This window comes from Nilaparvata lugens, chromosome 7, assembly GCF_014356525.2.
Source record: "Nilaparvata lugens isolate BPH chromosome 7, ASM1435652v1, whole genome shotgun sequence".
Classification (NCBI taxonomy): Eukaryota; Metazoa; Arthropoda; class Insecta; order Hemiptera; family Delphacidae; genus Nilaparvata; species Nilaparvata lugens.
In genome coordinates, this window is record NC_052510.1 from 44559021 (window position 1) to 44584195 (window position 25175).

At 34.0% G+C, this 25175-nt stretch overlaps 2 protein-coding genes across 3 annotated transcripts in view; one reads left to right on the forward strand and one right to left on the reverse strand.

The window, feature by feature from the left end:
• Nucleotides 1–12954, reverse strand: LOC111063509 (protein-associating with the carboxyl-terminal domain of ezrin). Its single transcript, XM_039431947.1, has 11 exons — nt 12243–12954; nt 11479–11667; nt 9429–9520; nt 7517–7680; nt 6533–6697; nt 4640–4816; nt 3610–3791; nt 2588–2731; nt 1882–1951; nt 1143–1273; nt 1–551 (listed from the first exon to the last, which is right to left on the reverse strand). The coding sequence occupies exons 1-11, from the start codon at nt 12441–12443 to the stop codon at nt 240–242; spliced, it is 1827 nt and encodes a 608-aa protein (XP_039287881.1). The 5' UTR covers nt 12444–12954; the 3' UTR covers nt 1–239.
• Nucleotides 10760–25175, forward strand: part of LOC111049806 (sphingosine-1-phosphate lyase) — a 20354-nt gene continuing 5938 nt past the window's right edge. Inside the window, exons 1-6 of one of the 2 annotated variants that reach the window (XM_039432850.1) lie at nt 10760–10890; nt 14485–14642; nt 15366–15581; nt 19469–19680; nt 22698–22934; nt 23950–24159. In XM_039432850.1, the coding sequence (XP_039288784.1) occupies nt 14495–14642; nt 15366–15581; nt 19469–19680; nt 22698–22934; nt 23950–24159 (1023 nt within the window). In that variant the 5' untranslated portion in view covers nt 10760–10890; nt 14485–14494. Of the gene's footprint in view, nt 10891–13010; nt 13270–14484; nt 14643–15365; nt 15582–19468; nt 19681–22697; nt 22935–23949; nt 24160–25175 lie in introns of those variants that run through there. The other variant, XM_039432851.1, reaches the window with a different exon arrangement.

The window sequence follows — 25175 nt, forward strand, 5'->3', positions numbered from 1 at the left end:
TATACACGAATTTATTTATATTTTCTTATAATCAATATTGAATACTATACATGATACGTTCTATGCAATAACATTCTTTACTTAACACTAGAATCACAAAGTTTATTTTTATGTAAAAAACGTTTCATACGATATACATATAGGAAGAACCACGATTACAAATATTATAAAATCACTTATTCAATAAGCATTTTTGATAACTTACTGAAATTATAGATATACTTGTTCAATTATTTGTTTTACAAATCGTCCCAATTCTCATCATCTCCCCAACCCTTGACATCATCGGTTTCAGTCAGTTCCACTTCAAACTTACTAGCAGGCTGACTCTTTTTGGTGTCAGCTATTATTTCAACAATGTGATTGGTCGAGATGACTGGCTCCATGTCTTGAAAGTAGTCCACTTCTTGGCTTTTGGGCGGCGCGCTGCTCGATTTTATGTCAAGCGATGTGATGTCGGGCAGATTCGTGGAATGTGATGTGTCCTGCGCTTTCACATGACTGATAACCTTATCCGTTTCTAGGAGATCGTCCATTATCCTTTCAGGAGCCTGAAATGGATAAATCGCGAACACACTCAGTCACTCGTTAATTTTTTGAAAATAGATGATAATTTTATTCTGAAATAATTTTAGTTCTTAAACATTTTTTTTTCTTGAAATAGATGAATATCATTCTGAATTTTTGTCGTTAGATACTGTGACTGTGAGTACTATAAACGTTTTAAAATTAATTTCTACGATAATTTCGTTGTAGCAAGAGAAATCATTGCTGAAATTCAATGACCCCAGCAACGGCTGAAATTCTACATATTTGGAAATTGGGCAAGTTATGAAAAATTTGATGAGGGTTGATTTCACTTGGATCTTGATTGATGTTTCACAGAAGAAAGAGGAACACAGAATTTTTTAAAATAATGAAAATACTCTTATTCACTTTTTTAATTATCATTTTATTGATTCATTGTGAGATTCAAAATGACTCTATCACTCTACTATGAATCTCTGGAATGCTCACACTCATCTATGAATTTGAGGATTATGAAAAGTTGAACTCACAACATCAACTGAATAACAGGAAAATTAAGCAGCTTTTTACAGTTTCAACGAGATAAATAAATTATTGGAACTGTTTATACTCACAGTATTTTCTTCCCATTCGACCCAGTTTTCAGTCTCCTCCTCACTCACCGTTAGAGAGGAGGGTTCCTCCTCCCCTCCATCGGGCGAAAGTCTTTCCGGCAGAACAGTCTCAGTTGGGATCGACAGTTTGTCTGTGGTAAAAAAAGAATTCAGGGATTACTTTTCTATGATATCCTTATTCATAGAATCTATACAAAATTCGATATATTACTCAAGTAATGAAAAAATGCTATTATTCAATAATTATTCAACTTAATACACACACATACTGTTTTTTATTACTCAAGAAATAGTAACAAATACTGTTATGAATAATCTTAATAATAAACTTAATACACAAGAACACTGATTATTAACAATGAAATATAAAAGTGTATAATTTGTTGTATTTCTTTTATAATCAACAATAGCAGGGTTTGTAATATTGTTAAGCTTAAGGTCTACATAGAGACAAATCACTACCTGACTTTTTTGAACTGAATTGAATCTTCAGTTGAATGAATAGAGTTTCTTCCATGCTAGTGATACTGTATCGATAGGATAGTTAGTTACACATCATGATTGTAATTATCAATTTACATCAGTTGCAGAACAGTTTTATACTCCTATTTTACTGCCATTGAACAAAAATATTACACATGCATTTGCTGTCTTCAATATCCAACAAACGGATGATTAATTCCTGATACTGTTGGACAAAGTCCGAATTTCCTTTCATCATGACATTTTTTACACTTACCACATTCAGGCTCAACACTCTTGATCGACTTTTGACTCCGTCGACTCGGAGTTTTTGCTGTGCGTGCAGCCTATAAAATAAAACAATTTGCGATTAAAAACTCAGTGTAATTTTCTTGAAAAATATTAATGCCAGGAACATGATTCAAGGAAAAGTTTTTATAAAATCCTCATCATGAAATCTGTACGATATATTTAATACACTGGACTGAATGATTGGGAGACAAATAATGTGAAATGTTTTATAATACAATTTCAAGAACATTTTATATTATAAAATCAAGAGAGAATTTTCAAACAAATCTAATACATTTTTTTTAAATCCTCGCCATCATACATTTCGATACACACGCAAACGTCTCAATCGTCTGCAACAACTTATTTTCGAAATATATATCATATTTGTATGAATCGATTCAATATGTATGAATCGATTCAATATGTATGAATCATATCTGAGAGGAACCGTTGTGGACTGAACCTGTTGTTCCCTCACGATCAATATCGATAGCTCTCTCAAGATTATATGATTTGCACTTTATTATAAATAAACCAAAAATAATTGTATACTTCATAAAATATAATAGAATGCATTGAAGTAGATTAAACACATTAGTGAAATTACATAAGTACCCAATTCGAAACAATTTACTGTTTTTTAGCAAAAAATAATAATTTTACTAAGTAAATGATGAGTGAGAACTTACATTTGGTCTTCCATCCGAGAATATTTTTTTCCTAGACTTTCGGCCAATGACAACCGTTGATCCAAGAATCGGTACCATGTCTGCTAACGCCCTCAGCGTGTGGCTGACCAGAACATCATTGGTGTCTTTTATGCCAACAAGCAGCTGAAACATTTTTAGAAAACACACAGCTCTAGAAAATATAATTTCCACTGAAGTGATAAAAACTAAAAAAATTTATTTTGCCTATTGAAGTTGAAAAATAAGAGTTTTACGAGTAATAAAATATGATACCTTTAGAAATCGATAACGTATATCTAGTAGTAAAAAGCCAAAGTGTAGCTAAAAATGTATAATAATAATAATTGTTGATGAAAATCAACTATTCAAAGTATGTTTTAACTGAATTAAACCAGGTACCAGAGTATAATAATTTCAATAATTTATAATTTGGCACTAATTTACTTTATTAAAATGACTATTGAAGAAAAATATGAACGAATTTCAAATAGTTTATCAATAAATTGTTGATTTGGAATATTTATGAAAATACAGTAGAATATTCAACAAAACGCATCAAGAATAGTTTCATTGTCTTCAGTAACATTCGTTGATTGCTAACACAAGTATTGATAATATTTTGTTGAATGTCAATAAATTTTTGATGAAACAGAATTATGAAAATAAAATGGATAAACTACAAATAATTTATAAAATATTCAAAAGATTTATATATAAAATTATTATGAGTTTTTTTAGTTTTTCAATTGTGATACTCGTTTTCAAAGAGAATCAAATTGAAATGAATGGAGAGAAGTTATTTTTCAAGATTTATTTTTTCTCGTACATTCAATCAACCATAATTGTCAAGAATGTATGTAACAATAAAAAACCTATGAGTGAAATACCTACTGGGTTCTCAGCAGAAACCAATATTTTATAAAACAAGAAAGAACAAATTTAACATTTTACATGAGGAAAATATGTTTATTCTATTCAACTGGGCATATTTGTTTATTGACTATGTAATTATTGAGAATTACCTCTGGAAGGATGTGCGACTGCAACTGAGACGGAGAGAACATAGCGCAGAACGTGGAGAAGTGAGAGAGCAATATGATGCGAACATGTGCGTCTCGAACACAGAACATAGGCAGCAGTTTCGGAACAAGGAATGCTTTGAACGTACTCTCAGAGAATATCCTTTCTTTGCAGGTATCTTCATCTAAAACGAAAAATGAGTTGTTAAATACGAATAAAGACATTACGTATCATGGCCTACCCTAATACAATATCTACTCTATAAAATACTCTCACATTTCCAAGAAAGATAAGTGCCAATAAGGACAGTCATTCAAGTTACGGTAAGAAGTTAAACTGTACATATATTCCTCCCTATTTTATCGGTACAGAAATGATATATACTCAACAGAATATAACACAAACTCTGTCACACACAAACTCACTCTCACTACGGTATTCTGTATGATTGAAGGATTTTAAAACTTGAGAATATAGCTTAAGTCAAGCACTGACTTCTACTTATACTAGGCCTGAATGACGTGATTGTTTCTATTTATATATTTGATAGAGGTTACAAACAACAAAATCAGATCAAAATGATAATTAGTATATTTAAACTCATTACTTTCGAATAATCGTTTTAGTTATTATACTAATATTAGAAGGAAGGGACTTGCACACACGTTCACGTTTCCCTTACCCAGGTAAATCTATTTGATAAACCGTAAAATATAAAGTGAAAGTTTCGTAATCGAAAGTTAATAATAATAATGATATCTAGTGAACTGGCTGGCTCAGGTATGGTATCAGAGTTTTCAGGTCGCACCTGATCAATTTCAGGGCCTCTAACATGACCTAACGACTGTTTTTGAGCCAGCCGAGACCGACGACTTGACGTGTCCACCCGAAACACAAGAGTGGCCCGAAAAAATATCTTGCCCGGGCCGGAATCCGAACCCAGGCCTCTAAATTATAAATCCATTCGACTACGGCCAATCAAGAGTTGAAAATAAAAAAGTAGACTATCAAAATTTATAAAAGTGAGCTGACCTGATCGTGGAGAAAACAACAAGGGAAGCAAGTGTTGCTGGGCCGTTGTGTCCAGTAGAACTATCCTCGAAAGCAACAGTGAGCCGAGTTGACTAGCAACCACGTCTTCAGGAAATAAACTCAATTTACCAGATAAATCTCTGAAAAAAAACACATTAAAGAGCTGAATTTTTAGTTTTCAGTATATGTCATATACTCAGTGGCGGCTCGTCCTATGTGTTCAATGGTTCATTGAACCCCCATAATTGAATCAACTTCCTATACAATGATGAATTTGCAACTCAAATAATTATATATTTTTATTTTATACTCATGAAATTACTTCACAACATTATTTTCATCTACATAAACTTAACGTCGATGTTTTGCGGCCGGTGCCTGAAAGCCCGGAGTGGCTTGCTTGAAACAGCACCAAATGGCATGACGGAACAGCACCGAATGGCATGATGAGACGGGTGGTGGTGGAAAGCAGTGTTCATTCCCCGATGTGAACCAAAAAACAGGGCTGGGTGAGGTAGCGTAACGGAGGAGGGGAATCGGTTTGCTAGCACGGATTTGGTTCACAATCCTGTCTGAACCAAGTTTGCACGAGTTCATCCGAGAGTAGCCGAACCTAGCCGAGGCAAGTGAAGCATTCGGTAAACCTCGGAATGAATCGTGAGTATTCGATTTGTATATGGATACAGTGCCATCTTGAACTTGCTCATAACCCATAAATTTAAATTTGTTGCCAGTAAACAGTAAAAAAGCGGTAAACAAGAAAACAAGAAGTAGGCTAAGCGTGACAGTTTTGAGGTTATACGGTATGGTTTCGGGTATACACTGTGATAGATTTCACTGCATTTTTCGTTATATAAATTTGTTTTGCGTGTAGAAGAATATAGTAATTTCTAATGTGTTTCATGTGTATTCATGAGTATTTCTTGTGTGTCCATTTTCTTTTAGTGAGAGTGTGAATATAATTTGTTGTGTTACCGTAATAGCATTTTGATGAAGAAATATGAATAAGGTTCAGTATTTTTTGTTAAATACAAACAATATTAATATCAAGGATAGGTGTCAAATAAAACATAATTGTAGACCAACTCCCGAAGTAAGAATCAAACAAGAAAAATATGAACAGGACAAAAAATTTATATTTGTAGAAAATTTATGCTCAATCTTTGGGGTGTAATTCCTTGAAATTATTATTGATCACCTTTACACTTGATTATGCTCAATACTCTATATCCTCTTGACCTTTGTCCCCAATACATGAGGTTGAACCCCCAAGCTAGAAGATAACGTGCCGCTCCTCGCGAACATCCAAAGACTCTGACTGGCCAGGACATGGACCTTCCTCTAGACCTCACCTTCCAGCCAAGCTGACAAGATGGTCATCATAAAGGGGATTGGTATCGTACTCAATTATTCATCTTTTTATTAGTTATAATGTCATGTTGTTTTTCTTTCTAATAGGAATTTAAAAATAATAAATGAAATGTAGAGTATTTCAACTAAGAGGAAAATCCTCATAGTCTTAGATAAATAATTATCAGAAATAATCGAATTGAAATAAATAGAAACTCCTTTTTATATAAGATAAATAAAGACTTGTTCGATAATAATCTGTTTTCCTCTTCTTCATAGCCTAAATTATATAATTTTTAAACTATACATTTCAAATTTATTTCTTTTTAAATATTGTAAACCAATGAATTTTGTATTTCTTAGAATGATTTTTTCTTTTTATTTCTTTAAAATATCAGCTCTACCATCTTCAGCTATGTATCTCCTTTGTAACTCTTCTTCCCATCTGGGAAGTGGTGGAGCCCCCAATATTTACAAAAAATATAAATGGTGATACATATTAATTGTTTTCTTTTAAAGTAATGCAATATTGTAAAAGCTTACTTCCAGATACGTCACAAATGGTAAAGGCGCCGGGGATGTATATGAACTCGTGAGTGAAAAAAGGCAGTCTAAGAACTTGTTCCAAAGATGGACGCACGGCTGGAGAAACATTCTGCAATTGCGTCTTGCACAATTCTCTGAACTCTGCCATTCCAGGTACATCATCTGAAAAATTGTTACTCTACATTCATTAAACTATAACAAAAATATTTTATGCAGATATAATCATTTGATTTATTAGTAATTATATTCAGAGTGATATTATGAAAGCATGAATGATACAGCTGTGGTTTGGAACCCTTCTTAAGCTGGTCCACTCCTCTCTCATCATCCTTCCACTAACCACGCACAAGCCTGATGCTCATGTGTGGGGATCACTCCCAGTCAAATTGAATATTCAATTATATTCATGAACATTAAAAATATTGAGTTGAGCGTTGATTTCTTGCTCTTGCACATTTCTACACCAATTTAACACTGATTCTATTTAGTTTTATCTATTTAGAGGTATTATCTATTAAAGACTTACCATAATTTTATTTATAACAGACTAGTATGCAAGCAAACTGAGAAATACCATGCTTAGCTTGAAGTGATATAGTATGGTATACAGCTGGAATACGGTTTTGTAGCCGTATATGAGTGAACACAGAAAAGGCAAGCAATTTTCTCTAGAAGATTTGAAAATTTGAGGTGAAGACCAGGAGCCAGACTTTGTCAAACAAACATTATGCAGAGATATGATTCTGAGAGAAGTCGTCTAAAGTGTAAAATCTATTGGATTCCAACTTGTGAATGTTCGTAACTTTCATGTTCTTGAAAGGACCTCAAACTGTATCCAATACAAATTGAATAGATCTGAAGAAAAACTTGATAAACGTTTTAAAAATTAATTGTTAAGCAATTTATTCATAAATACGTATTCAAACCAAAACCAATAATATTATAAAATGATAAAAAGATATATTGATGTGATGTGCCTACCAGAGCTGTAGGTTGACAGGACCTCTTCGGCGAGAACTCCGAACGCAAAACGGTCGACGGCTGAAGGGGGCTGCGGTACCCTCTCCTCCTCCCCTGGCGACAGTGCCGCTTCGTATCTCCCCACTCTATTCCCACACAAGTAGCCACTGCTCAATTCACTAAACCTGTATTATTAAGAATGGACGTTAAAAATTGATCCTAGAATGTGCATTTGATATAGTGCTCATAGTTCAAATCAAAAACCATTTATTGACAAAGACAAATTACAATAATTTGTATAGGCCACGTCATGAGAAAATTACATAAATCATTACATATATAATCATACCACATAAAAACAATAAATCATCACATTAACGTCTTAAAAATTCTCCATATTGAAGGCGAAATATTCATCATTAGTATAAAAACAGTTTCTTATTAGAAAATCCTTAATTTTAAGTTTTTATTCACTCACTAGTAAGCCTCTTATATGTAACGGTAACTAACCTAATTGCAAACGCACAAAAAATAATATGACTAGATTTATACCGACAATATTAGTTTCTAAGGTTCATCCTATTTCTTGTGTTGTGCGGATAAACATCAAAATGACTAGAGAATGAGAGCAGGTTAGTCTTTACAAATAATAAACATTTAATAATAAAAATACACGGCAAACACATAATTTTCAATCTAACATATAGCGGTTTGCAGTGCATAAGGGGAGGAACATTACAAATGGTTCTTATTGCTCTTTTTTGTAACACAAAAAGTGAATGGGAATCACTACAATTGGCCCATAATATAGCTCCATACAAAAGATGTGAATGCACATAACTATAGTAGACATTTATTAACAAATTTTGAGTCACTATCTCCTTTACTCTTCTCAACATAAAAACACCTCTTGTTACCTTGAGGATAGTGCAGTCAATATGACCCTGCCATTTCGTATTATTCTGTAAATTGATGCCTAGAAATTTGACAGAATGCCCTGAATTCAAGTTATTATAAGATACAGATAAGTTTTGCGTTTTGTTGAAATTCAGAGCAAGTTATTAGCATTACACCTATCAGACTAGCATTTATCAGCATTACACCAATCAGTTTATGTGTATGTGCATGATTGCTCGTTATAAAATAGAATTGTTATTTATTTATATAGTCCTCAAAGTTTAAATTGATATAATGTTTCATGGCGAATAAGGACCACACTCTTGCGCTGGACTAAAGCGGTCCCTGGACGGTCAATATTATTGTAGGCTACAATATAGTGCCTAATTATTATAACATCAGGCCACAGTGTCTATGATGTGTTTATTCAGTTGTGTGGCCTGATTTTGTAAGTAGGTAATGACATTGAACAAATATTATTAATATTGACCGCTTTCGACTTCATTCAAGTAAACCAAGTACCTGAACTTTATAAATTGTATGATTATGAGATACAAATATAATCGGACAAAAATTTATCCATAAACGTGCCTAAAATAATTATAGATTTATTAGATTAGCTCCCAGTTGCTCGAAAGCCTGTTAAATTTCAATCACGATTGAATTCCACGAGAACCAATCAGAAAAACTGAGAAGGCTTCACTGATTGGTTCTCGTAGCATTTAATCGGGATTAAAAGTTAACAGACTCTTGTGCAAACGGGTGTAGGTATTCTCAATATCAATCTAATAAGAATCATACGAAACTTTTATCCTTATATACATGTCTAAACGTTGCTTTGGTTCTCATTTGGTTATTTCATTCAACTAAATTCTCTCAACTGTTTTGAAGAGATAATGTGGTTTTATTCATATCAAACAGATCCATAGGCTTAAAAATCTATTGAGATTGATTGGAAGCATTCAACTTTGATTGATAAATTGATTCGGAAGTTGAGTGTTCGGGTCTATACAAAAAAAATGAATTTTCTACTAACCTACAAAGATACTCGAGACCGCCAAGTTTCCACACACCGTCGGGGGTTACATACACGGCCGCACGGCACACGTTATTGTGTGATGACTGAGCCTGGAATTAATTATTCAGAGTAATTAGCTTATTACGCTATTCATATGATGAAACAAAACAAGGACACCTAGTTGATTTATTTTTCTTTGATAGAGGCAACTCAATTAGGTTAAGTAATTCTTTATCTCAGCTAAAATTTCAATCGATGTCACTGTTTTAATAACTTTTTCACTCCTTAATAATGAATTATTAATATTACTGGTATCATTTGCATGTGGTAGAAAATAAATACATTGAATGCATTCTAAAAATTACGAGATCTTCATTTACAGAAACTATTATATTATGGAGAAATACTGGGTTGATAGAAATTGTATAGATGAATCACATCAAAGTACTCTACTAAAAGTAACAGTAATAAAACTGTACAGTTTCATACATCAGAAGCTAATCCTTGGAAAATTAGTTTAATTTCAAATTCTATATATAATTGTATAATATTGTACACTGTAATATTTTATTCTCATATCATTTCATTGTTATTTTGTAGAATATCAAAGGGATAAAAATGCAAATAGGCCTAGTGAACAATATGAATTAAAGTTGCTTGAAAAATATAGAGTTTAGTAGGACAAAGGCTGTTCTAGATAATTTGATGCTACAAGCTGTGCTAACTTGGCAAGCACTTGAAAAGTAAAAGCAAGGTTGTTATTAATGGCGTTATCGAACGTGACTAACATACATATTTTGAAAGATCTTTCAATTTTTAGGCACAAGAATTACTGTACAATTTGGATTGAGAAAGTTTTGAAGAATTTCAAAGATTCCTAAAAATAATATACAATCGTTAAAAAAATGAGCGAGGAAGAATATATTCAAAATAGATTTTAGAATTTTAGAATGTCTGAGAATTTTGTTTCGTTGAGTGTCATTTATATCACACTCACACATTTGATAAAATCCTACTGAAACGTACATATTATTTTGTTTTGAATTTCTTCCAAATGCATTCAGACCCAAATTTACCAAATTTCGAACTGGACAGACGCACAGAGCGGCTACTTATGGGGCGAAAAACTTTTGAATTTTTACTACTGGGTCTCGAAGTGTCTTGCTACAAGAAAGGAGCATTTTAGGCATCTGCAGTGCAGCATTCTATTTAATTTATTGTTTCACGTAAACAGAACTGTAGAATGAAACAAAACAATTTTTCAAATGGCGATAATACGTTCAAAATGACTACGCCAAACATTGATAAGAATATTTTTAATTGAATCCAATACCAAAGTCTACTTTTAAATGAATAGTTATCGTCGCTCAGTTCTTGGTCGCTGAATCTCGTCTGAATAGTATATACATGAATAAAAAACCATCGCGTATAAAAACTATTACCTGTACAACGCAAGTGAAAAACGGTCGTTTGATCTGAGGTCTGTACATTTCATTTTGTATTAAGATGGCTGGTAGCTGGTTTGTAATTTGTATTTCATTACTTTTAAAATCTTTCAATTTGTCTGTAGATGCTTACTGTGAATGGATCGCACAATAAATGCCCGGAACAATTGGTCGAAATGTGTGAATTGGACATTCAAGTCTATTTAATTAATTTATACATATAACTTGTCCTAATTTATTGACTAGAGATATTTATTTGAATGTTATATTGGATAGTTATTGTTCTTTCTTGTAATACGTAATACCCTAAAAAACTTAAGCCACAGCAAATTTAATGTTTGCTAACATCCAAATTGAAATATAGCATTTTTTATTTTTTTCATCTTTAAATGGGGCTATGGCGGCCTGGCCTTTATACTGAAATATAGCAGAAAACACTTTAATTTTCAACATTATGGAAAATTTTATGTTAATCTGTTTAGCGGGATAAATTTTGTAGGCAATTCAAAACAGCCTAGACCTAAATTTTCAACTACGTTAATTTTCTTTCAAAATTTATTGGAAACCGGTTATCTGATAGAATAATAACAACGTAAGTAGAGCAATAGTAATAATAATATTACCATTTCATGTAGAAAGTTCAATGCTTTTAGAATGTTCTGAAGTCCTATGCATACTTGTAGGGCAGTTTGATTAGGTAGCACTTGAACTAAAGGCTTCACATCTTCTGTAGCCAAATGGAAACCCTTTCCGTTCTTTTCCCAGGTTGCTACATACTTCAAAATGCATGGATGTCTATGAACCTTCAAATTCTGAAATAAATTAAGAATAAATTCATGAAAAACTTTCCAATGCTGACAAAAAAATACTTTTTACTAACTACTTTGTAATAACTCTAGTTACTTTCAGTAACTAGTTATTTTAATTTAAAGTTACAAAAGCTCTATATGCATAACTTGATAATTTACATGCAAACCACTCTCATGTAATTTGCAACCACACATTACTGTTAACAAATTCGCTTGATAAGAGAAGGTCATATAAGTTAAACATACTTATTGCAAATGAAACAATGTAATATAGTAGGTAGGTATTTTTTTACAATCTCTTAGTCTTTCTCATTCAGTAATATAGTAGGGTATCATATTATCAACTTAAAATATTGAAAATGGCTTTATAATGGATTCCAAATCCAATAAAGGGCATTACCCTTAGAATTGAATTGCACTAAGTTATGCTAAAATATGTTTATGCATCAAAAGTACCGTACCGGTAAGGTTAAATTATTACATGATAATATTTTTCGTTGATCTGTTAATTTTATGTAGATTCTGTGGTCTTTAGCTGTTACGCATATTGTGGGACACTGTATAAATTGTCAACTTACCTTTGCAAACTTTTCCAATAACGAATGATATACGTAGGAATTATTCTTGACTGGTGGCACTCCTACAAAGACTGAAATATTTGTAGGATCGGGCGTACCAGTTGAATACGAAGCTGAATGAAGGGCCCATCTGTCAGTTACTTCAATTGCATTCTCTTCAATTATTAACCCGGCTGGTGGTTGGCTGGTCTCGTTACCCATAACTCTAACAAGTTTTTCAAAATTGAGCTTTAAATTGGCAGAAAATTGAAAACCAATGTCTTAAAAATTAATTTAATCCACATTGAATTGCATGTTTTACAAATAAGTTTCGGTAAACTGAATCAATCAAAGCAACCTTTCTAGTTAAAATCCTTTGTTTAAATTGTTTTACTCGTACATTTTAAAAACATATTCACTTTTTATAAATTTAAATCTACACCATTTTAATCACAAACTGTTGATTCACAAAATAGAAATAAAATTTGTATTTCCACCGTATACTAATCTAACCTCAACTAATGCCACTTTGCAACTACAGACAAAACACTTCTTTTATCAGTGGTGATACATGCAAACAAAATTCTTCTTAGGTTGTTCGTTTTGCTGCAATATGCTATTATTTAAATCTATAAAAATTAATCAAATTAAAGAAAATATATGACTTTTATCCCACGTATACGTACATCAATTCACTGGAGCAATACAAAATAACTTTGTTCAACTCATCACCTGTTTACGCCGATGCGCAAACATATGATTCCCCATTTGTTTATAAATCAGCTGACAATCTACATTTTATTTTTTAGGTTAGTTCAGCTGTTTTACTGTTTGGGTTAGAGTTTAGTTTTTGATTTTTTGTGAATAAATTGTCATTTGTTCACTATTATCAGTATAAAATGTCATAGGAATGAAATCTTCATGTTTATTGTTCATTGTTCTAAACTATTGTGCCAGTGAATATTGTTTTTGTAACAATTTTAAAATTATATTAGAACTTTACTGAGTTATTATAGAAGATTTGTCTTAGTTTTTGGTAAACAAAGAGGTAATGTAAAATATAAGCTTTTTTCATTTAAGTGCCAGTAATTTGAATTGACTTTCCTTTGTTAACTTAGATGCGCAATGCACATAGTTAATATTAGAGATTCTTTTAAAAATTCACTTGGAATAAACAATCTATAAAAGTTTTCTCTTGTTCAGTGCAGAATCATGTCGATTTTTCTTTACATTGTAATCATCTATAGCTTAGGACCACACATTATTCTGAATGTAAAATTATTTGTTAAAAAAACTACCTAAATATCTATTAGTTATCACGGTATTAAATCTAGTCAATAGACATGCGTTTCAAAATACAGTCTTGTTCTTGAAAGTGTTTCTACATCAAGTAACTTATACCGGCAGTCCAACCTACAAGAATTTAAACAATAAATGAAGAACAATAAAAATGATCATGGTACCGTACGGATGATGTAATGTCACATCCTTCCAACGCAAACTCATTTTTTAAGCCAGTATTACATCAGGTCACCAGGCTTAGTCGCCAGGGGGACAGTCACGGTAACTGAGTCACCTGAGTGCAACAGTTGTAATGGTGTAGAAATTGAGTGGGACACCAGTGCTGGTGTCCTAGTGTTAGCTGGGCTGGCGACTAAAGTAAGGTACCAGCCGCCAAAATCTGGTGGCAAAAAGTAGGTAATGAAAACTAATAGCTCATTATTCCCTCGAACATTTGGTGTTTCACTTGTGGCCCAGCTTGGTGTCCCAAATGTAATACGGGTCATATATTAATTATGAATAATGAGTTTGACGATAATAGTAGCAATTATAATAAAAGTTTTTATCCACCAACCAGCAAAGTTTTTTTTTTAAATATGGACATTGTAACTCCATTAACCGAGCAGATCCAGTGCTTATGTAAGGTTATCGAGTGCCGAGTCTCAATCACTTCCCACCCTGGCCCTGAAGATCTTCAGAAATCTTCCTAGGCAACTTATAGCCCTCAGCCTAAATTCAGAGTGAAACTCAAGTGCTGGCTGCCAGTCAAACTGTCATGGATTGTATGAGTTCAACATCAATTTATTAACAGTGGACGACTTGCCCTCTTGACATATCAAGTTGACCAACTGTTCAAAAGTTAACATTTTAATTCGACACAAGCAATCTAGAAAAAGTGTTCATGTGTTAACTCGTCCCTTTCAAATCACAATTCCATTTCCATTTTTCTTATGTTTTATATTTTAATATATCTTTGTTTCAGATTTATAGAGATGAATCACTTTCAGAGTGGACTAGATACAGTTAAGTTTTGTATCAACAATAAATTGAGTCATAGGCAACCATGGGAAATCGTTCTGATGTCCTCTACAACAGTCTTGACTGTAACTTGGCTCTGGGACTTCATTTTCAAAGATGAAAGTGAGTATTTTTTCTTTGTATCATAGTCTATTAGTTTTGGATATAGCCTATAGCGTTTTTCATGTTTTTTCTATTGTTGGAAGTTTCACCATATAAGTTATCATTGAATGTATTCAGGGTTTTTATAAGCATGAAGAAAAATCGGGGTTTCAAGTCTTTATAAAATTTAGTACACTAAATCTGCACGTATAAATTATATTTAACAAAAAACTGTTTAATCAAGAATCATATAAAAGTTTAATATGCCTGCCATGGCACAAATCAAGTCCATAGCCGAACCCTTCCCAAACATTGATAAGTGTGCACCACCAGGAATGTGCCGTCCCTGTCTATAAGCTGATTTTCAATCAATTTCAACTAATTCTAGTGGATTGTAGCGTATATACTGCTGTTTTTACCTAAATACATGTACACTTTAGCTAACGAAAACGGTTTTATTTTCACTCGAAATAACATTTGCAACTGTAAGTTCAATGTAACAAATATTAAAAAAATTGCAATAAAGTGTTTCTGTTCATGTACATACTGATTAGGCATGAACAAGTCAAAGAGCAATAAACTGCCATAAAGCATTATCAAAACTTCCATAACAGATAAGACATTATAGCCTCGATATTCGTTTCTAAACAGCCTTTATTCCTTTGAATATATCCTATTTACAGTATGTCTATTGATCAACAAATTTAAGTGGATAGTCTTCTATGATTAATATTTATTTTCCAGGTTTGTATGGAAGGCTGCAAAGATTCGTATTTAGTATGGTAAAAAAGATACCTGCTGTTAGAAGGAAAATCGAGAGTGAGCTGGAGACAATGAGAACAAGTTTCAACGATAGCAATTTGAAAAGATTCAAAGGACAGACTTTTATTGTTGAACTGCCTACCGAGAGTAAATCCCCCGATGAGGTTTTGTCAATGTTCTATGCCAACATGAAACTCGGTAAGCACATCGCATCTCCATCACCGAAGAGATCTGCTTCAAGTCTTAATTATTTATTGCTTTGACCTATTTGGAAAATGGTTAAATGAAACAATAAAATATTACTATTATTTTCTCAAGATCTCAACTACCATTAATTTATCAATATTAAAAAATTTTCAGTCATTTATGAAAGATTTAAAAAATAATAATGGAAATCATTGCTAACTGTTTATTTCCATGATGCCCCCGACATTGTTTATCTATATTTTATAATATAATATAGAAAATAATTTGCTTATACATATACGGGATAGGAAATACATGAATCACGCATCTTTACGTCTGAACTACTGAATGATTAACTTGAAATTTTAAATAAAGATTCTCAATTTACTGAGGATGGTTATAGGCCTATTGTAACATTAAATGATTGAACAGTGGTATCCATCATTTGTCATAAATGATTGATGACCTGTTTTGTAAAAGTAATTATTTAACCAAACATGTTCAAAAATCTTTAAGGACGAAACTGAAACAAGTAATGACTCATGTGTACTAGCAATCAGTTCAAACATCTCGACTTACCCCTCGAATGAAACAACTAACTGAGCAAACATAGAGACCTTAATACCTTAATACCTTCAGCTTCATCCATTACCCACAATTGTGGGATCGATGGCGTCAAAAAATCAAAACACGTACAAACACATGAAAAAAAACTGTAACAGTTCAGATGGCAGTGATCCAGTGCTCATGCTCTCAATAAAAATTCAAATTATCACTCATAAATTCGTTCACACTGTAGTATGCCTTTGCACACAGTAGCTTCCGGACGGTTCTCCTGAAGGCGGCCTCATCCAATTGCTTCACACTATTAGGCAGCTTGTTGTAGAATTTCAGGGCTGAAATCCTGTAACTGGCCTGTGATCGGTGGAGGCGTCTCCTGGGGATATCCAACAGCTCACTGCGCCTGGTGTTGTGGCGGTGGATGTCACTACGGGCAGCTAGAGTATGCTGTATCTTCTTGACATACACCAAGCACAGGAGGATGTAATGGCTGAAGACAGTCAGTACACCAAGGCGAGCAAAGATGGGCTTGCAGTGGGCAAGATGATCGCTGCCTGTTATAATTCTTATAGCCCTCTTTTGCAGTCTCAGCACATCAGCAGCCCCCGCTGAATGACCCCACAGAAGCAAGCCATAGGTAATGTGGCAATGGAAGAGCGCATGATACATCATTATCAGGTACTTCTCAGTCACCAGGCCCCTCATCTTGAGCAGCAGAAAGCAAATGCGGGAGAGTCGACTGGTTACTTGCTGTATATGACTGTTCCAGCTGAGTTTGCTGTCCAAGACAAAACCAGCAGCTTCACTGGATTCTGAGGGTCACGCGGCTCACGTGACAAGCTGCAGATGATCCTTTGGGTCTTGTCCTCATTCAGCTGGAATCGATTAGCCAGGAACCATTTAGTGGCAGACTGAAGATGCTCCGCAGATGCCTCCAAAACCCGCTCAAGCTCAGCACCCGATGACAGTAGAGATGCATCATCCGCGAACATCAGAGAGGAACCGTGGTCGTCGAGGTCATTTATCATGACAAGAAACAGTGTAGGCCCCAGCACCGATCCCTGAGGAACACCAAAAGTTACCGGAAGTGTCCGGGAGTCAGCACCACTGAGGGAGACAAGCTGAGTCCTTCCAGAAAGGTAAGAGCCCAAGATGGAAAGGGCAGAGTCTCTAAGACCATAAAAGCTCAGCTTTCTAAGAAGAATGCTATGGTCCACGCAGTCAAAGGCTCGGCTCAGATCACAAAGAGCAAGAGCAAGAGACTCACCATCCTCGAAGGCAGCATCAATCCGCTCAGCCACATGGTCGACTGCACCCACTGTTGATCTCCCAACTCGGAAACCAAACTGCATGTTGGAGAACAGGCCATTCTCCTCGAAAAAGGCCTCCAGCTGAGGCTTTATCACTGCCTCAATCACCTTGCCAAAGACAGGAGTTATGGAGATTGGCCTGAAGCTACGAAGGTTCTCACGATCACCTTCTTGAAGACTGGGACAGTTCTTGATGTTTTCAAGAAATCAGGAAAATTTCCAGACCTCAAGCACTCATTGACAGATGCAGAGAGAGGAACTGCAATGGCATCAACAACCTCTCGAAGCATGCTCACAGACATGCCAAACACATCTGGACTTTTTGAGGGTTTGAAAGAGCGTATGATCCTCCTCAAGGCCGCTGGTGTGGTGGGGCGAAAGAAGGAGAGATGCTCCTGTCCCGGCTGGATTCTTCCTTCCAACAGATCAATTGGATCAATGGCAGTATCAGGCAGGGAATCCACTATATCCTGAACCGAACCCACAAAGAAGCCATTAAAGTCATCCGGGCTTGCAAAGTCGATCTTTTTCCGTGGCATGGATCTGTTTGTATTTATCACATCCCAGGCAGCTTTGCATTGGTTAGGTGCATCCTCGATCTGAAATGAGAGATCAATCATTTCAATTACCACATTAAAAACCTTTGAAAAAAAAGGGGGCGATCAACCAGTTCCCAGACGGGAACACTGTAAAATTGTTGTTGCGTAGTATTTGATGGTAGAGCAAAAGCAGCTGTTGTTTTTTTAATATTATCAACTAAATGTTATTTCGGAATTTGAAAGGAGAAAATTTTTATTAGGAGTCAGATTTATTTTATTGAAATGAAGAAATTTCGGTGAGAATTAATATGAATTTTTACATATTTTGGTTTTATAAAATTATTTCTATTTTAATATAAAACAATTAAGACATGTTATGAATTCTTGAGAATTTAATCAATTTGAATAATTAAAATAAACTTTCTCGCTTTCACCACTTACAGTACTTATCTTTTGAAACAAAAAAGTTTCTAGCATGTCGAAAATTTCATGTTTTCTGCTCGAAATGTCTCGACATTGACGAACATAATCATTAATTAAAAAATAACCATGAGTCAGATAGAAATGATCCAGACACCAATAGAAAGGAGACATTCTCCCCGTTAATTTGATATAAAACTATTACGCATTATGACGCCCCATGATTCTGAGAGAAGTGATATTCAAATGAAAAACATATCTTCGCGATGTTTCCAATTTTATCATAAAATTTTAAATTACCTTTTAATCCTTCAACCTGAAGCTTTTTTTAGTATTACTAGGATATCGGGGATGATATTCTACATCCAATTCTGACATTGAATTGGAAATTTGCAATTTTACACGATTTGGCAACCCTGTAATTTCTTCGGATGGAGGGCCAAGTCTCAACTATAGCTGGCTGGAGGGGAGACTAGAATGCTAGCACCACTTCTACCTCTCCTCAACGTCTTTACTCTGTCAGCTAAAACTGTCTGATCAGCTTTTAGTTTTTAAAGTTGAAAAAAATTATTTCCCTTCTTAAAGAAGAAACTGATGTTTGGGGGTTTGTCAAACGTTCTCGTTCATGACACTATTTTCAGTTCTTGAAGACGTTCAGTTCTCAGTTTGTCTAAATAAAATATATTTGTGGTTTGAACAGACCCTTGCGGAGCACGTGTTACCTGCTAGTAATGTCATAAAATACAGAACACAAACCTACAACAAGATTGTAATTGTCTGTGAAAATTGTCTTCTTACATTAGTTTTCTCATGTTAAATCGATGTGTTGTTATAGGTATTTCATCTTCTTATATTATATTATGAAGAAATAAAAGTTATATGATAAATTAGTAGAGTCTGAATGTTATAATGGAAAAATATTATTTTATCATTGTGGGTGTCTTAAAATCAGCTCTCCACATCGCAAATGTCCCATATTTCTATGAGTCAGCCTCAATTACCCACTCCATTCATGATTGAAATTTAATTATGAAAACGTTTCCAAATATAAATTTTTATGTTGTTATAGGAGAGTATGACTGGAAAAACGGGTTTGTGTCTGGCACAGTGTATTACAAAGAAAACGAGGATATCATGAATACATTAACAGAAATCAGTAGAGTTTCATCATACTCCAATCCGCTGCATATAGATGTGTTTCCTGGAGTATGTAAAATGGAGGCTGAGGTGATAAAAATGTGCACGAAGCTTTTCCATGGAGGACCCAAAGCCTGCGGTTCGGTAAGCCAAAAGCATTTCATAAACATGTTTCTAAAATAACTATTGAATATTTTGTCATTATCAAAGGTTTTCACTGTCACAGTAGTTTTGGAATTTCAACCTCTCACAGGTAATCTATTCCGATTTCTCCCCTCCTCCTCCTTCTCCTTCTGCTCCCCCCCATCTCATTTCTCCTCCTTCTATACCTGCTGTTATATAATCATTATCATATTGAACTTTTTCTTCTTTGGTTAAGCCTTATACTATTCTTATGGGGTCGGCATTTCCCTCCTTCAGCCGTCTCCTCCACAAAATCCTATCCTCCCCACGTCTCCAACCCCTCTCCCACAAATCAGCCTCTACCTCACCCTTGGCCTTCCTTGCCCTCTCGTCCCACCCAGATTCAAATATTTCCCTCATTCTTCCTATTTCTTAAACTTTCTCTTTATATTTATCATATTCTCAGTTGATTCTCAATAAAGCAAACACAATTAATTGGACATTTCGATAGAATTGAAAATACTTACAATCAATATATCAATAATTTTTAATTCAAGCATATTAAAATATGTATTGAGCCCTTTGATCAGTAGTAATCAGCAATTGTCCAATATTGTAAGATCGTTTAATAAGCTATGAAACGTTGTCTTTTTTCAATCAAAATGTTGTCATTTTAGCTTGCAGTTTATCTATTTGTTACTAAATATCGGGAACCGAGATTCGCTCTCTGGAGTTCAAAAGCATAAAAAAATTATTACGAAAGAAGAAATTATAATAACATTCATACAGTAATGTTCTATCTAATCACAGTAAATTGAGATTAATTCGCAGAGGAATGCAAAAATTTCCCTCACAAAGGCCCAGTTGCACAAAAGCCAGTTAAATTTTAATCCTGATTAACTTCACGTGAACCAAATCAGAGAAGACCATTTAAAAAAGATGGATCTACTGGAATTAATCAGGATTGACAACAACCCGGCTTTTTTGCAACCGGCACTAAGTACCTGATTGAATGATTACAAAAGTTCAACAGCTGAGTCATAATTTTGACACAGTCCCACACACATGAACTCGCTCACTCACTTCCATCACCAACAGACGACGAGATAATTATTATCAGCTGTTTTTCCAAGGATGAATAATAATTATCCTTTTAATGATTGTCCTTCAGCGAGTTTTCCCAGGGATGAGACCTAGTGCAATCGAATCTTTATATTATAACCTAATATGTTCTGAATTTCGTGAGAATCGTTAGAGCCGTTTTCGAGATCCAGTGAAATACAAACATACCGCCGTGAGCTTCACGGCGGTTACAAACATCTAAACATCCAAACATATAAACAGAAGTTGCTCGTTTAACGGTATAGGATTCGTAAGATTTTGACAAATTTGATTTCTAATAAGTTATCAACGAGATTTCGATGTTTTCATACTTTTGAATTCAAGCTCAACGTCAAAATTCAATATTTTCGCATTCGGCACAGCAGTTGAATTGGGTGTTGAGTTTTATTTACTTCAGTATCAAAATACAAATTGTAGTTAAAAAGAGCTTTTTATTTGAATGTTGAAATTCTAAGTTTTGAACTCACGATAACCCATAAGCGGTTCACCTTACCGTGTACTCCAAACATTTAATAATTCTGTAACTCATACCTAGATAATATAATTAAGCACAATTTTTGTTTATCTATTAATGTAGTAATAAAAAGAATAAGACCATGATGTTTTCAATACCACTATATTTTATCAAAAACCCTTTACATTACAGAAAATTCCAAAACCTGCTGCCACCTGTATTGACAACATTGACAACCTGTATTGTTATATTCTATTTATTATGGAGAAATACCGCAACATCGCTTCCCATACAATCAAATTATTAATCTAGTCATTTGCTCACTTTTTATATGCTCACCTAATCACTTATTCATTTGTTATCTTATTCATTTACTCATCCATGTATTTTTTATTTATTAATTCATTTTTTTTATTCAAAATAGTTATTTGGTTTTTATTGTTGTTGTTTTTTATCTATTTAGTTATTTACTTGATTTTTTAATGTGTCTGTTCATTCATGAATTTATCAACATTTTTTATCATTCTTATCTTATTCATTTATTTTCGATTGTCAATTTATCCACCATCTCATTTATTGATTGACTCGTATATTCATCCACTCATCAACTTATTCGTCTAGTCTAAGGCTGGCCTTTAACGGTAAAAATGCTTGATAAACATGTTCACATAATATACGCATGTTCATCATCAACGAGAGCCTTCTAACATAAAATGAACAACCAATAAAAATAAATAAACCACTAGAAAATTACAAACTATAATGATAGAAAATAGTATCTTACGTCACATGGACGGGAAGGGGCCTTTTGCAGGCGATAATGATGTTTCTAGTCGAGGCGTTAGTCGAGACTAGAATTTCATTCGAGCACTGGAAAAGATATTCACGTCCTAGTAACGTACACTATTTTTGTCATGATAGTCTAAAGAAGAATAATTGAGAAATAGAAAACATTACCTGCTTGTGCTGAAGTTACTACATGCATTCTATAAGCATAACCTAGTTTACAAATTCCGAATCAGGAATTTTGTGGAAGTTGACAGAAATTCCACCTGTAGCGCTTAATGTGGTTTTTTGTAGCAGTTTTGCTGTTCCTATTTCGGAACTAGGAAACATACTCGACTGTAAAGAAAACATATGGTTTCATTACAAAAGAGTATGCTGTAATGAGAATCATATGCTTATTTGTTCTGCAAAAAGCTGTTTACCTACTTGATTTCATGCATGGAAAACAGCTGACATTGAATGACTATGACAAAAATAATTTAACCTCAATAGATCAGCTTATAAAAAATAAACAACAAAAATAAGATATACAAAAACCTAACCTCAAAAAATTTGCTCGAAGTGTTTCGCTGTGATCACACAACAATGTAAGAAGACTGTGTAGCATACGTGTTTATCATGAATGTTGAATCATTAGTGGCCAGCCTAAAGTGTAGGCCTATCGTTTGTTGTGCAGATAACAACGGGCGGCACAGAGTCGATCATGATGGCGTGCAAGGCGTACCGCGACTATGGGGCGGCAACTCACAACATTAGTCGCCCCCACATGGTGGTCCCCATCACGGCGCACCCCGCCTTCGACAAGGCTGCCTCCTACTTTCGCATGCGCATCAAGCACGTGCGCTGTGACCCGCACACCACAGCAGTTGACCTGCGAGCCATGGAGAGGGCCATCACCTCCAACACTTGCATGGTATCTCCTAAATATTATCAGTTTTCCTTTGACTTTCTTAGGAAAGTTTGCACAGTGAAAGCTTTAACTGGATTTTATCAGATGCTTTAAACTTATTTTCAATTTAAACATGATTGAATCCATAACAAGTCTCGTTTGTTATAATGTGGCTCATTTTGAGTTTAAGCCACCAGCTGATTAAATTCAGTTTAAGCTTCGACTGTGCAAACTGCCCCAATTGAACTTAATATAGATTTGATCCTGTTGAGACTGAGATTCCGTTCAAACTGACAATGTGATATTGAACCTTAATTGCATTCTATTGAAATCGTGGAATTACTTTCGGCAAGGAGCTGTCCAACTCACAAACCGCTGTTCCATCCCACATATTCTGGTTCCAGCCGACCCGGAGCGAAACCGGGCATTCTGCAGGAACAGGCTGTGAGCCAGAGTCTTGTCTAATCATAGTAATAGTGAGATTATTATTTGAAATGTTTTTTTTTAATTACAATATTATAAATCAAATTAAATTTATAATCTTAATGAAACATAAGTTTATTTCAATAGTACTGACTTCCTATTAGAAGTTTTATTTCATATAATCAACTTACTAGGACTTATTTGTATTATTAAAAATATAAGTCATTCATCTTATTGAACAAATTTTACTGAGAAATTATTCCTATTTGACAAAATCAATTTGAGTTTCGATTTGTGAGTACTAGAATAATTCCGAGGATCCAATTTGATGGATAATTGCATTTTTATGGATAAAATTTAGAAAATTATAGTACTGCAGTTAAGATAAGATCCTCTTCCATCTTAATTATTAGATAGACGTTATCAGTCTCTTAGTTACAAAAACAGATTTTATAAATCGTATATAGGGTGATAATAATAATAATAATCATAAGATATAATCATAAAAATCCCTACATGCTCAGTACAATTTTGCATATTACAACTCTCTATTTGTAGTATCGCTTGATGATTCATAATATGTAGACAGAATGTAACTTGTTTGTCTTCTTTGCAGCTAGTAGCATCGGCACCAAACTACCCATACGGCACATGTGACGATGTGGCAGCCATTGCTGAGTTGGGACTGAAGTACAACATTCCTGTGCACGTGGACTGCTGTCTGGGCGGATTCCTCACAGCTTTCATGCCGGCCGCCGGCTTTCCACTGCAACCCTTCGACTTTGCACTGCCCGGAGTTACTAGTATATCTGCTGACACGCATAAGGTCAGCACACACATTGGCCCTCATTCCATCAACTCCAGACACTCTTTTTGATGTATTTTACACGTGTAGTCAATTATGGTCAAGAAACCATCATCTTTAACGTGATTTGAAAAAAGAGGTGATAATATTAAATTTTATTGTGAGAGCTATTCTTCGTATTTATGTCAAAATTTGAAAAATCAATGTACCATTTTCTTTAACTTTATTTTATTACTCACGACATGTTTCGACATATTAATCCCTTTCTCAAGACTTGAAAATGTCAATTTCAATTTCAAGACTAGAAAATGCCATTCTCAAGACTTGTCATGAGTGATAAAATAAAGTTTTAAAAAGAGGGTACTTTGATTTTTCAACTTCCACAGTTAATAATATTCAACATTATGAGGAGTGGCAGCTTGTTTCTTTATAGAAACCTGTAGTATTGCTCTACTGATTTACCAATTTTAAATAGAGTGTACTACGTTAAGAGACATTAGATTTAAAGTCACAGCCATATTCATCATTACCAAAGTTATCTTGTTGGACTGCAGAAACTAGTACAATGTTGAGAAAAGATACTCAACTATGTACAATAAATATAATGAGTACAATAAGTATAAAACTGCAATAATATTGATGTACAATAATAATTCAATGATGAAAGAAATGAAAGTATAGTTTTTCAACTATAATTCATTGTTCAAATTTCAAAATTATTTATAATTCAGTAATCTTTATGAAATTAGGTTTTTGAGAATGTTTACATTCAACACTGTTTTTTGACGATATTGCAGACTTATTTCATAATAAGAACACAATTTTTAGTCAGGGATTGATTTTGAAATCTTGAATTGAGTATAAATAAAACTATTCATGTTGAAAAATACATAAGATTGTAGTTAATGTATCGATAATTGGTTTCAGTCCAATGCATGAGTGCTTGAAAACTCCATCTACTTGATATTTCCTCACTCCTCATACTTGGAAAATCATAAATCATGTGAAGCGTGTCCATAAAGATTTTTGTGAAATTC

What these genes read in the sequence shown, in the direction of transcription:
- LOC111063509 (XM_039431947.1), bottom strand. Translation starts at nt 12,443, where the DNA reads ATGGGTAACGAGACCAGCCAACCACCAGCCGGGTTAATAATTGAAGAG. An exon ending in GGTCTCGAGTATCTTTGTAG is followed by an intron (nt 7,681 to 9,428) that starts GTTAGTAGAAAA and finishes TTAATAATACAG; the next exon opens with GTTTAGTGAATTGAGCAGTG. An exon ending in CATTTGTGACGTATCTGGAA is followed by an intron (nt 4,817 to 6,532) that starts GTAAGCTTTTAC and finishes ACATATACTGAA; the next exon opens with AACTAAAAATTCAGCTCTTT.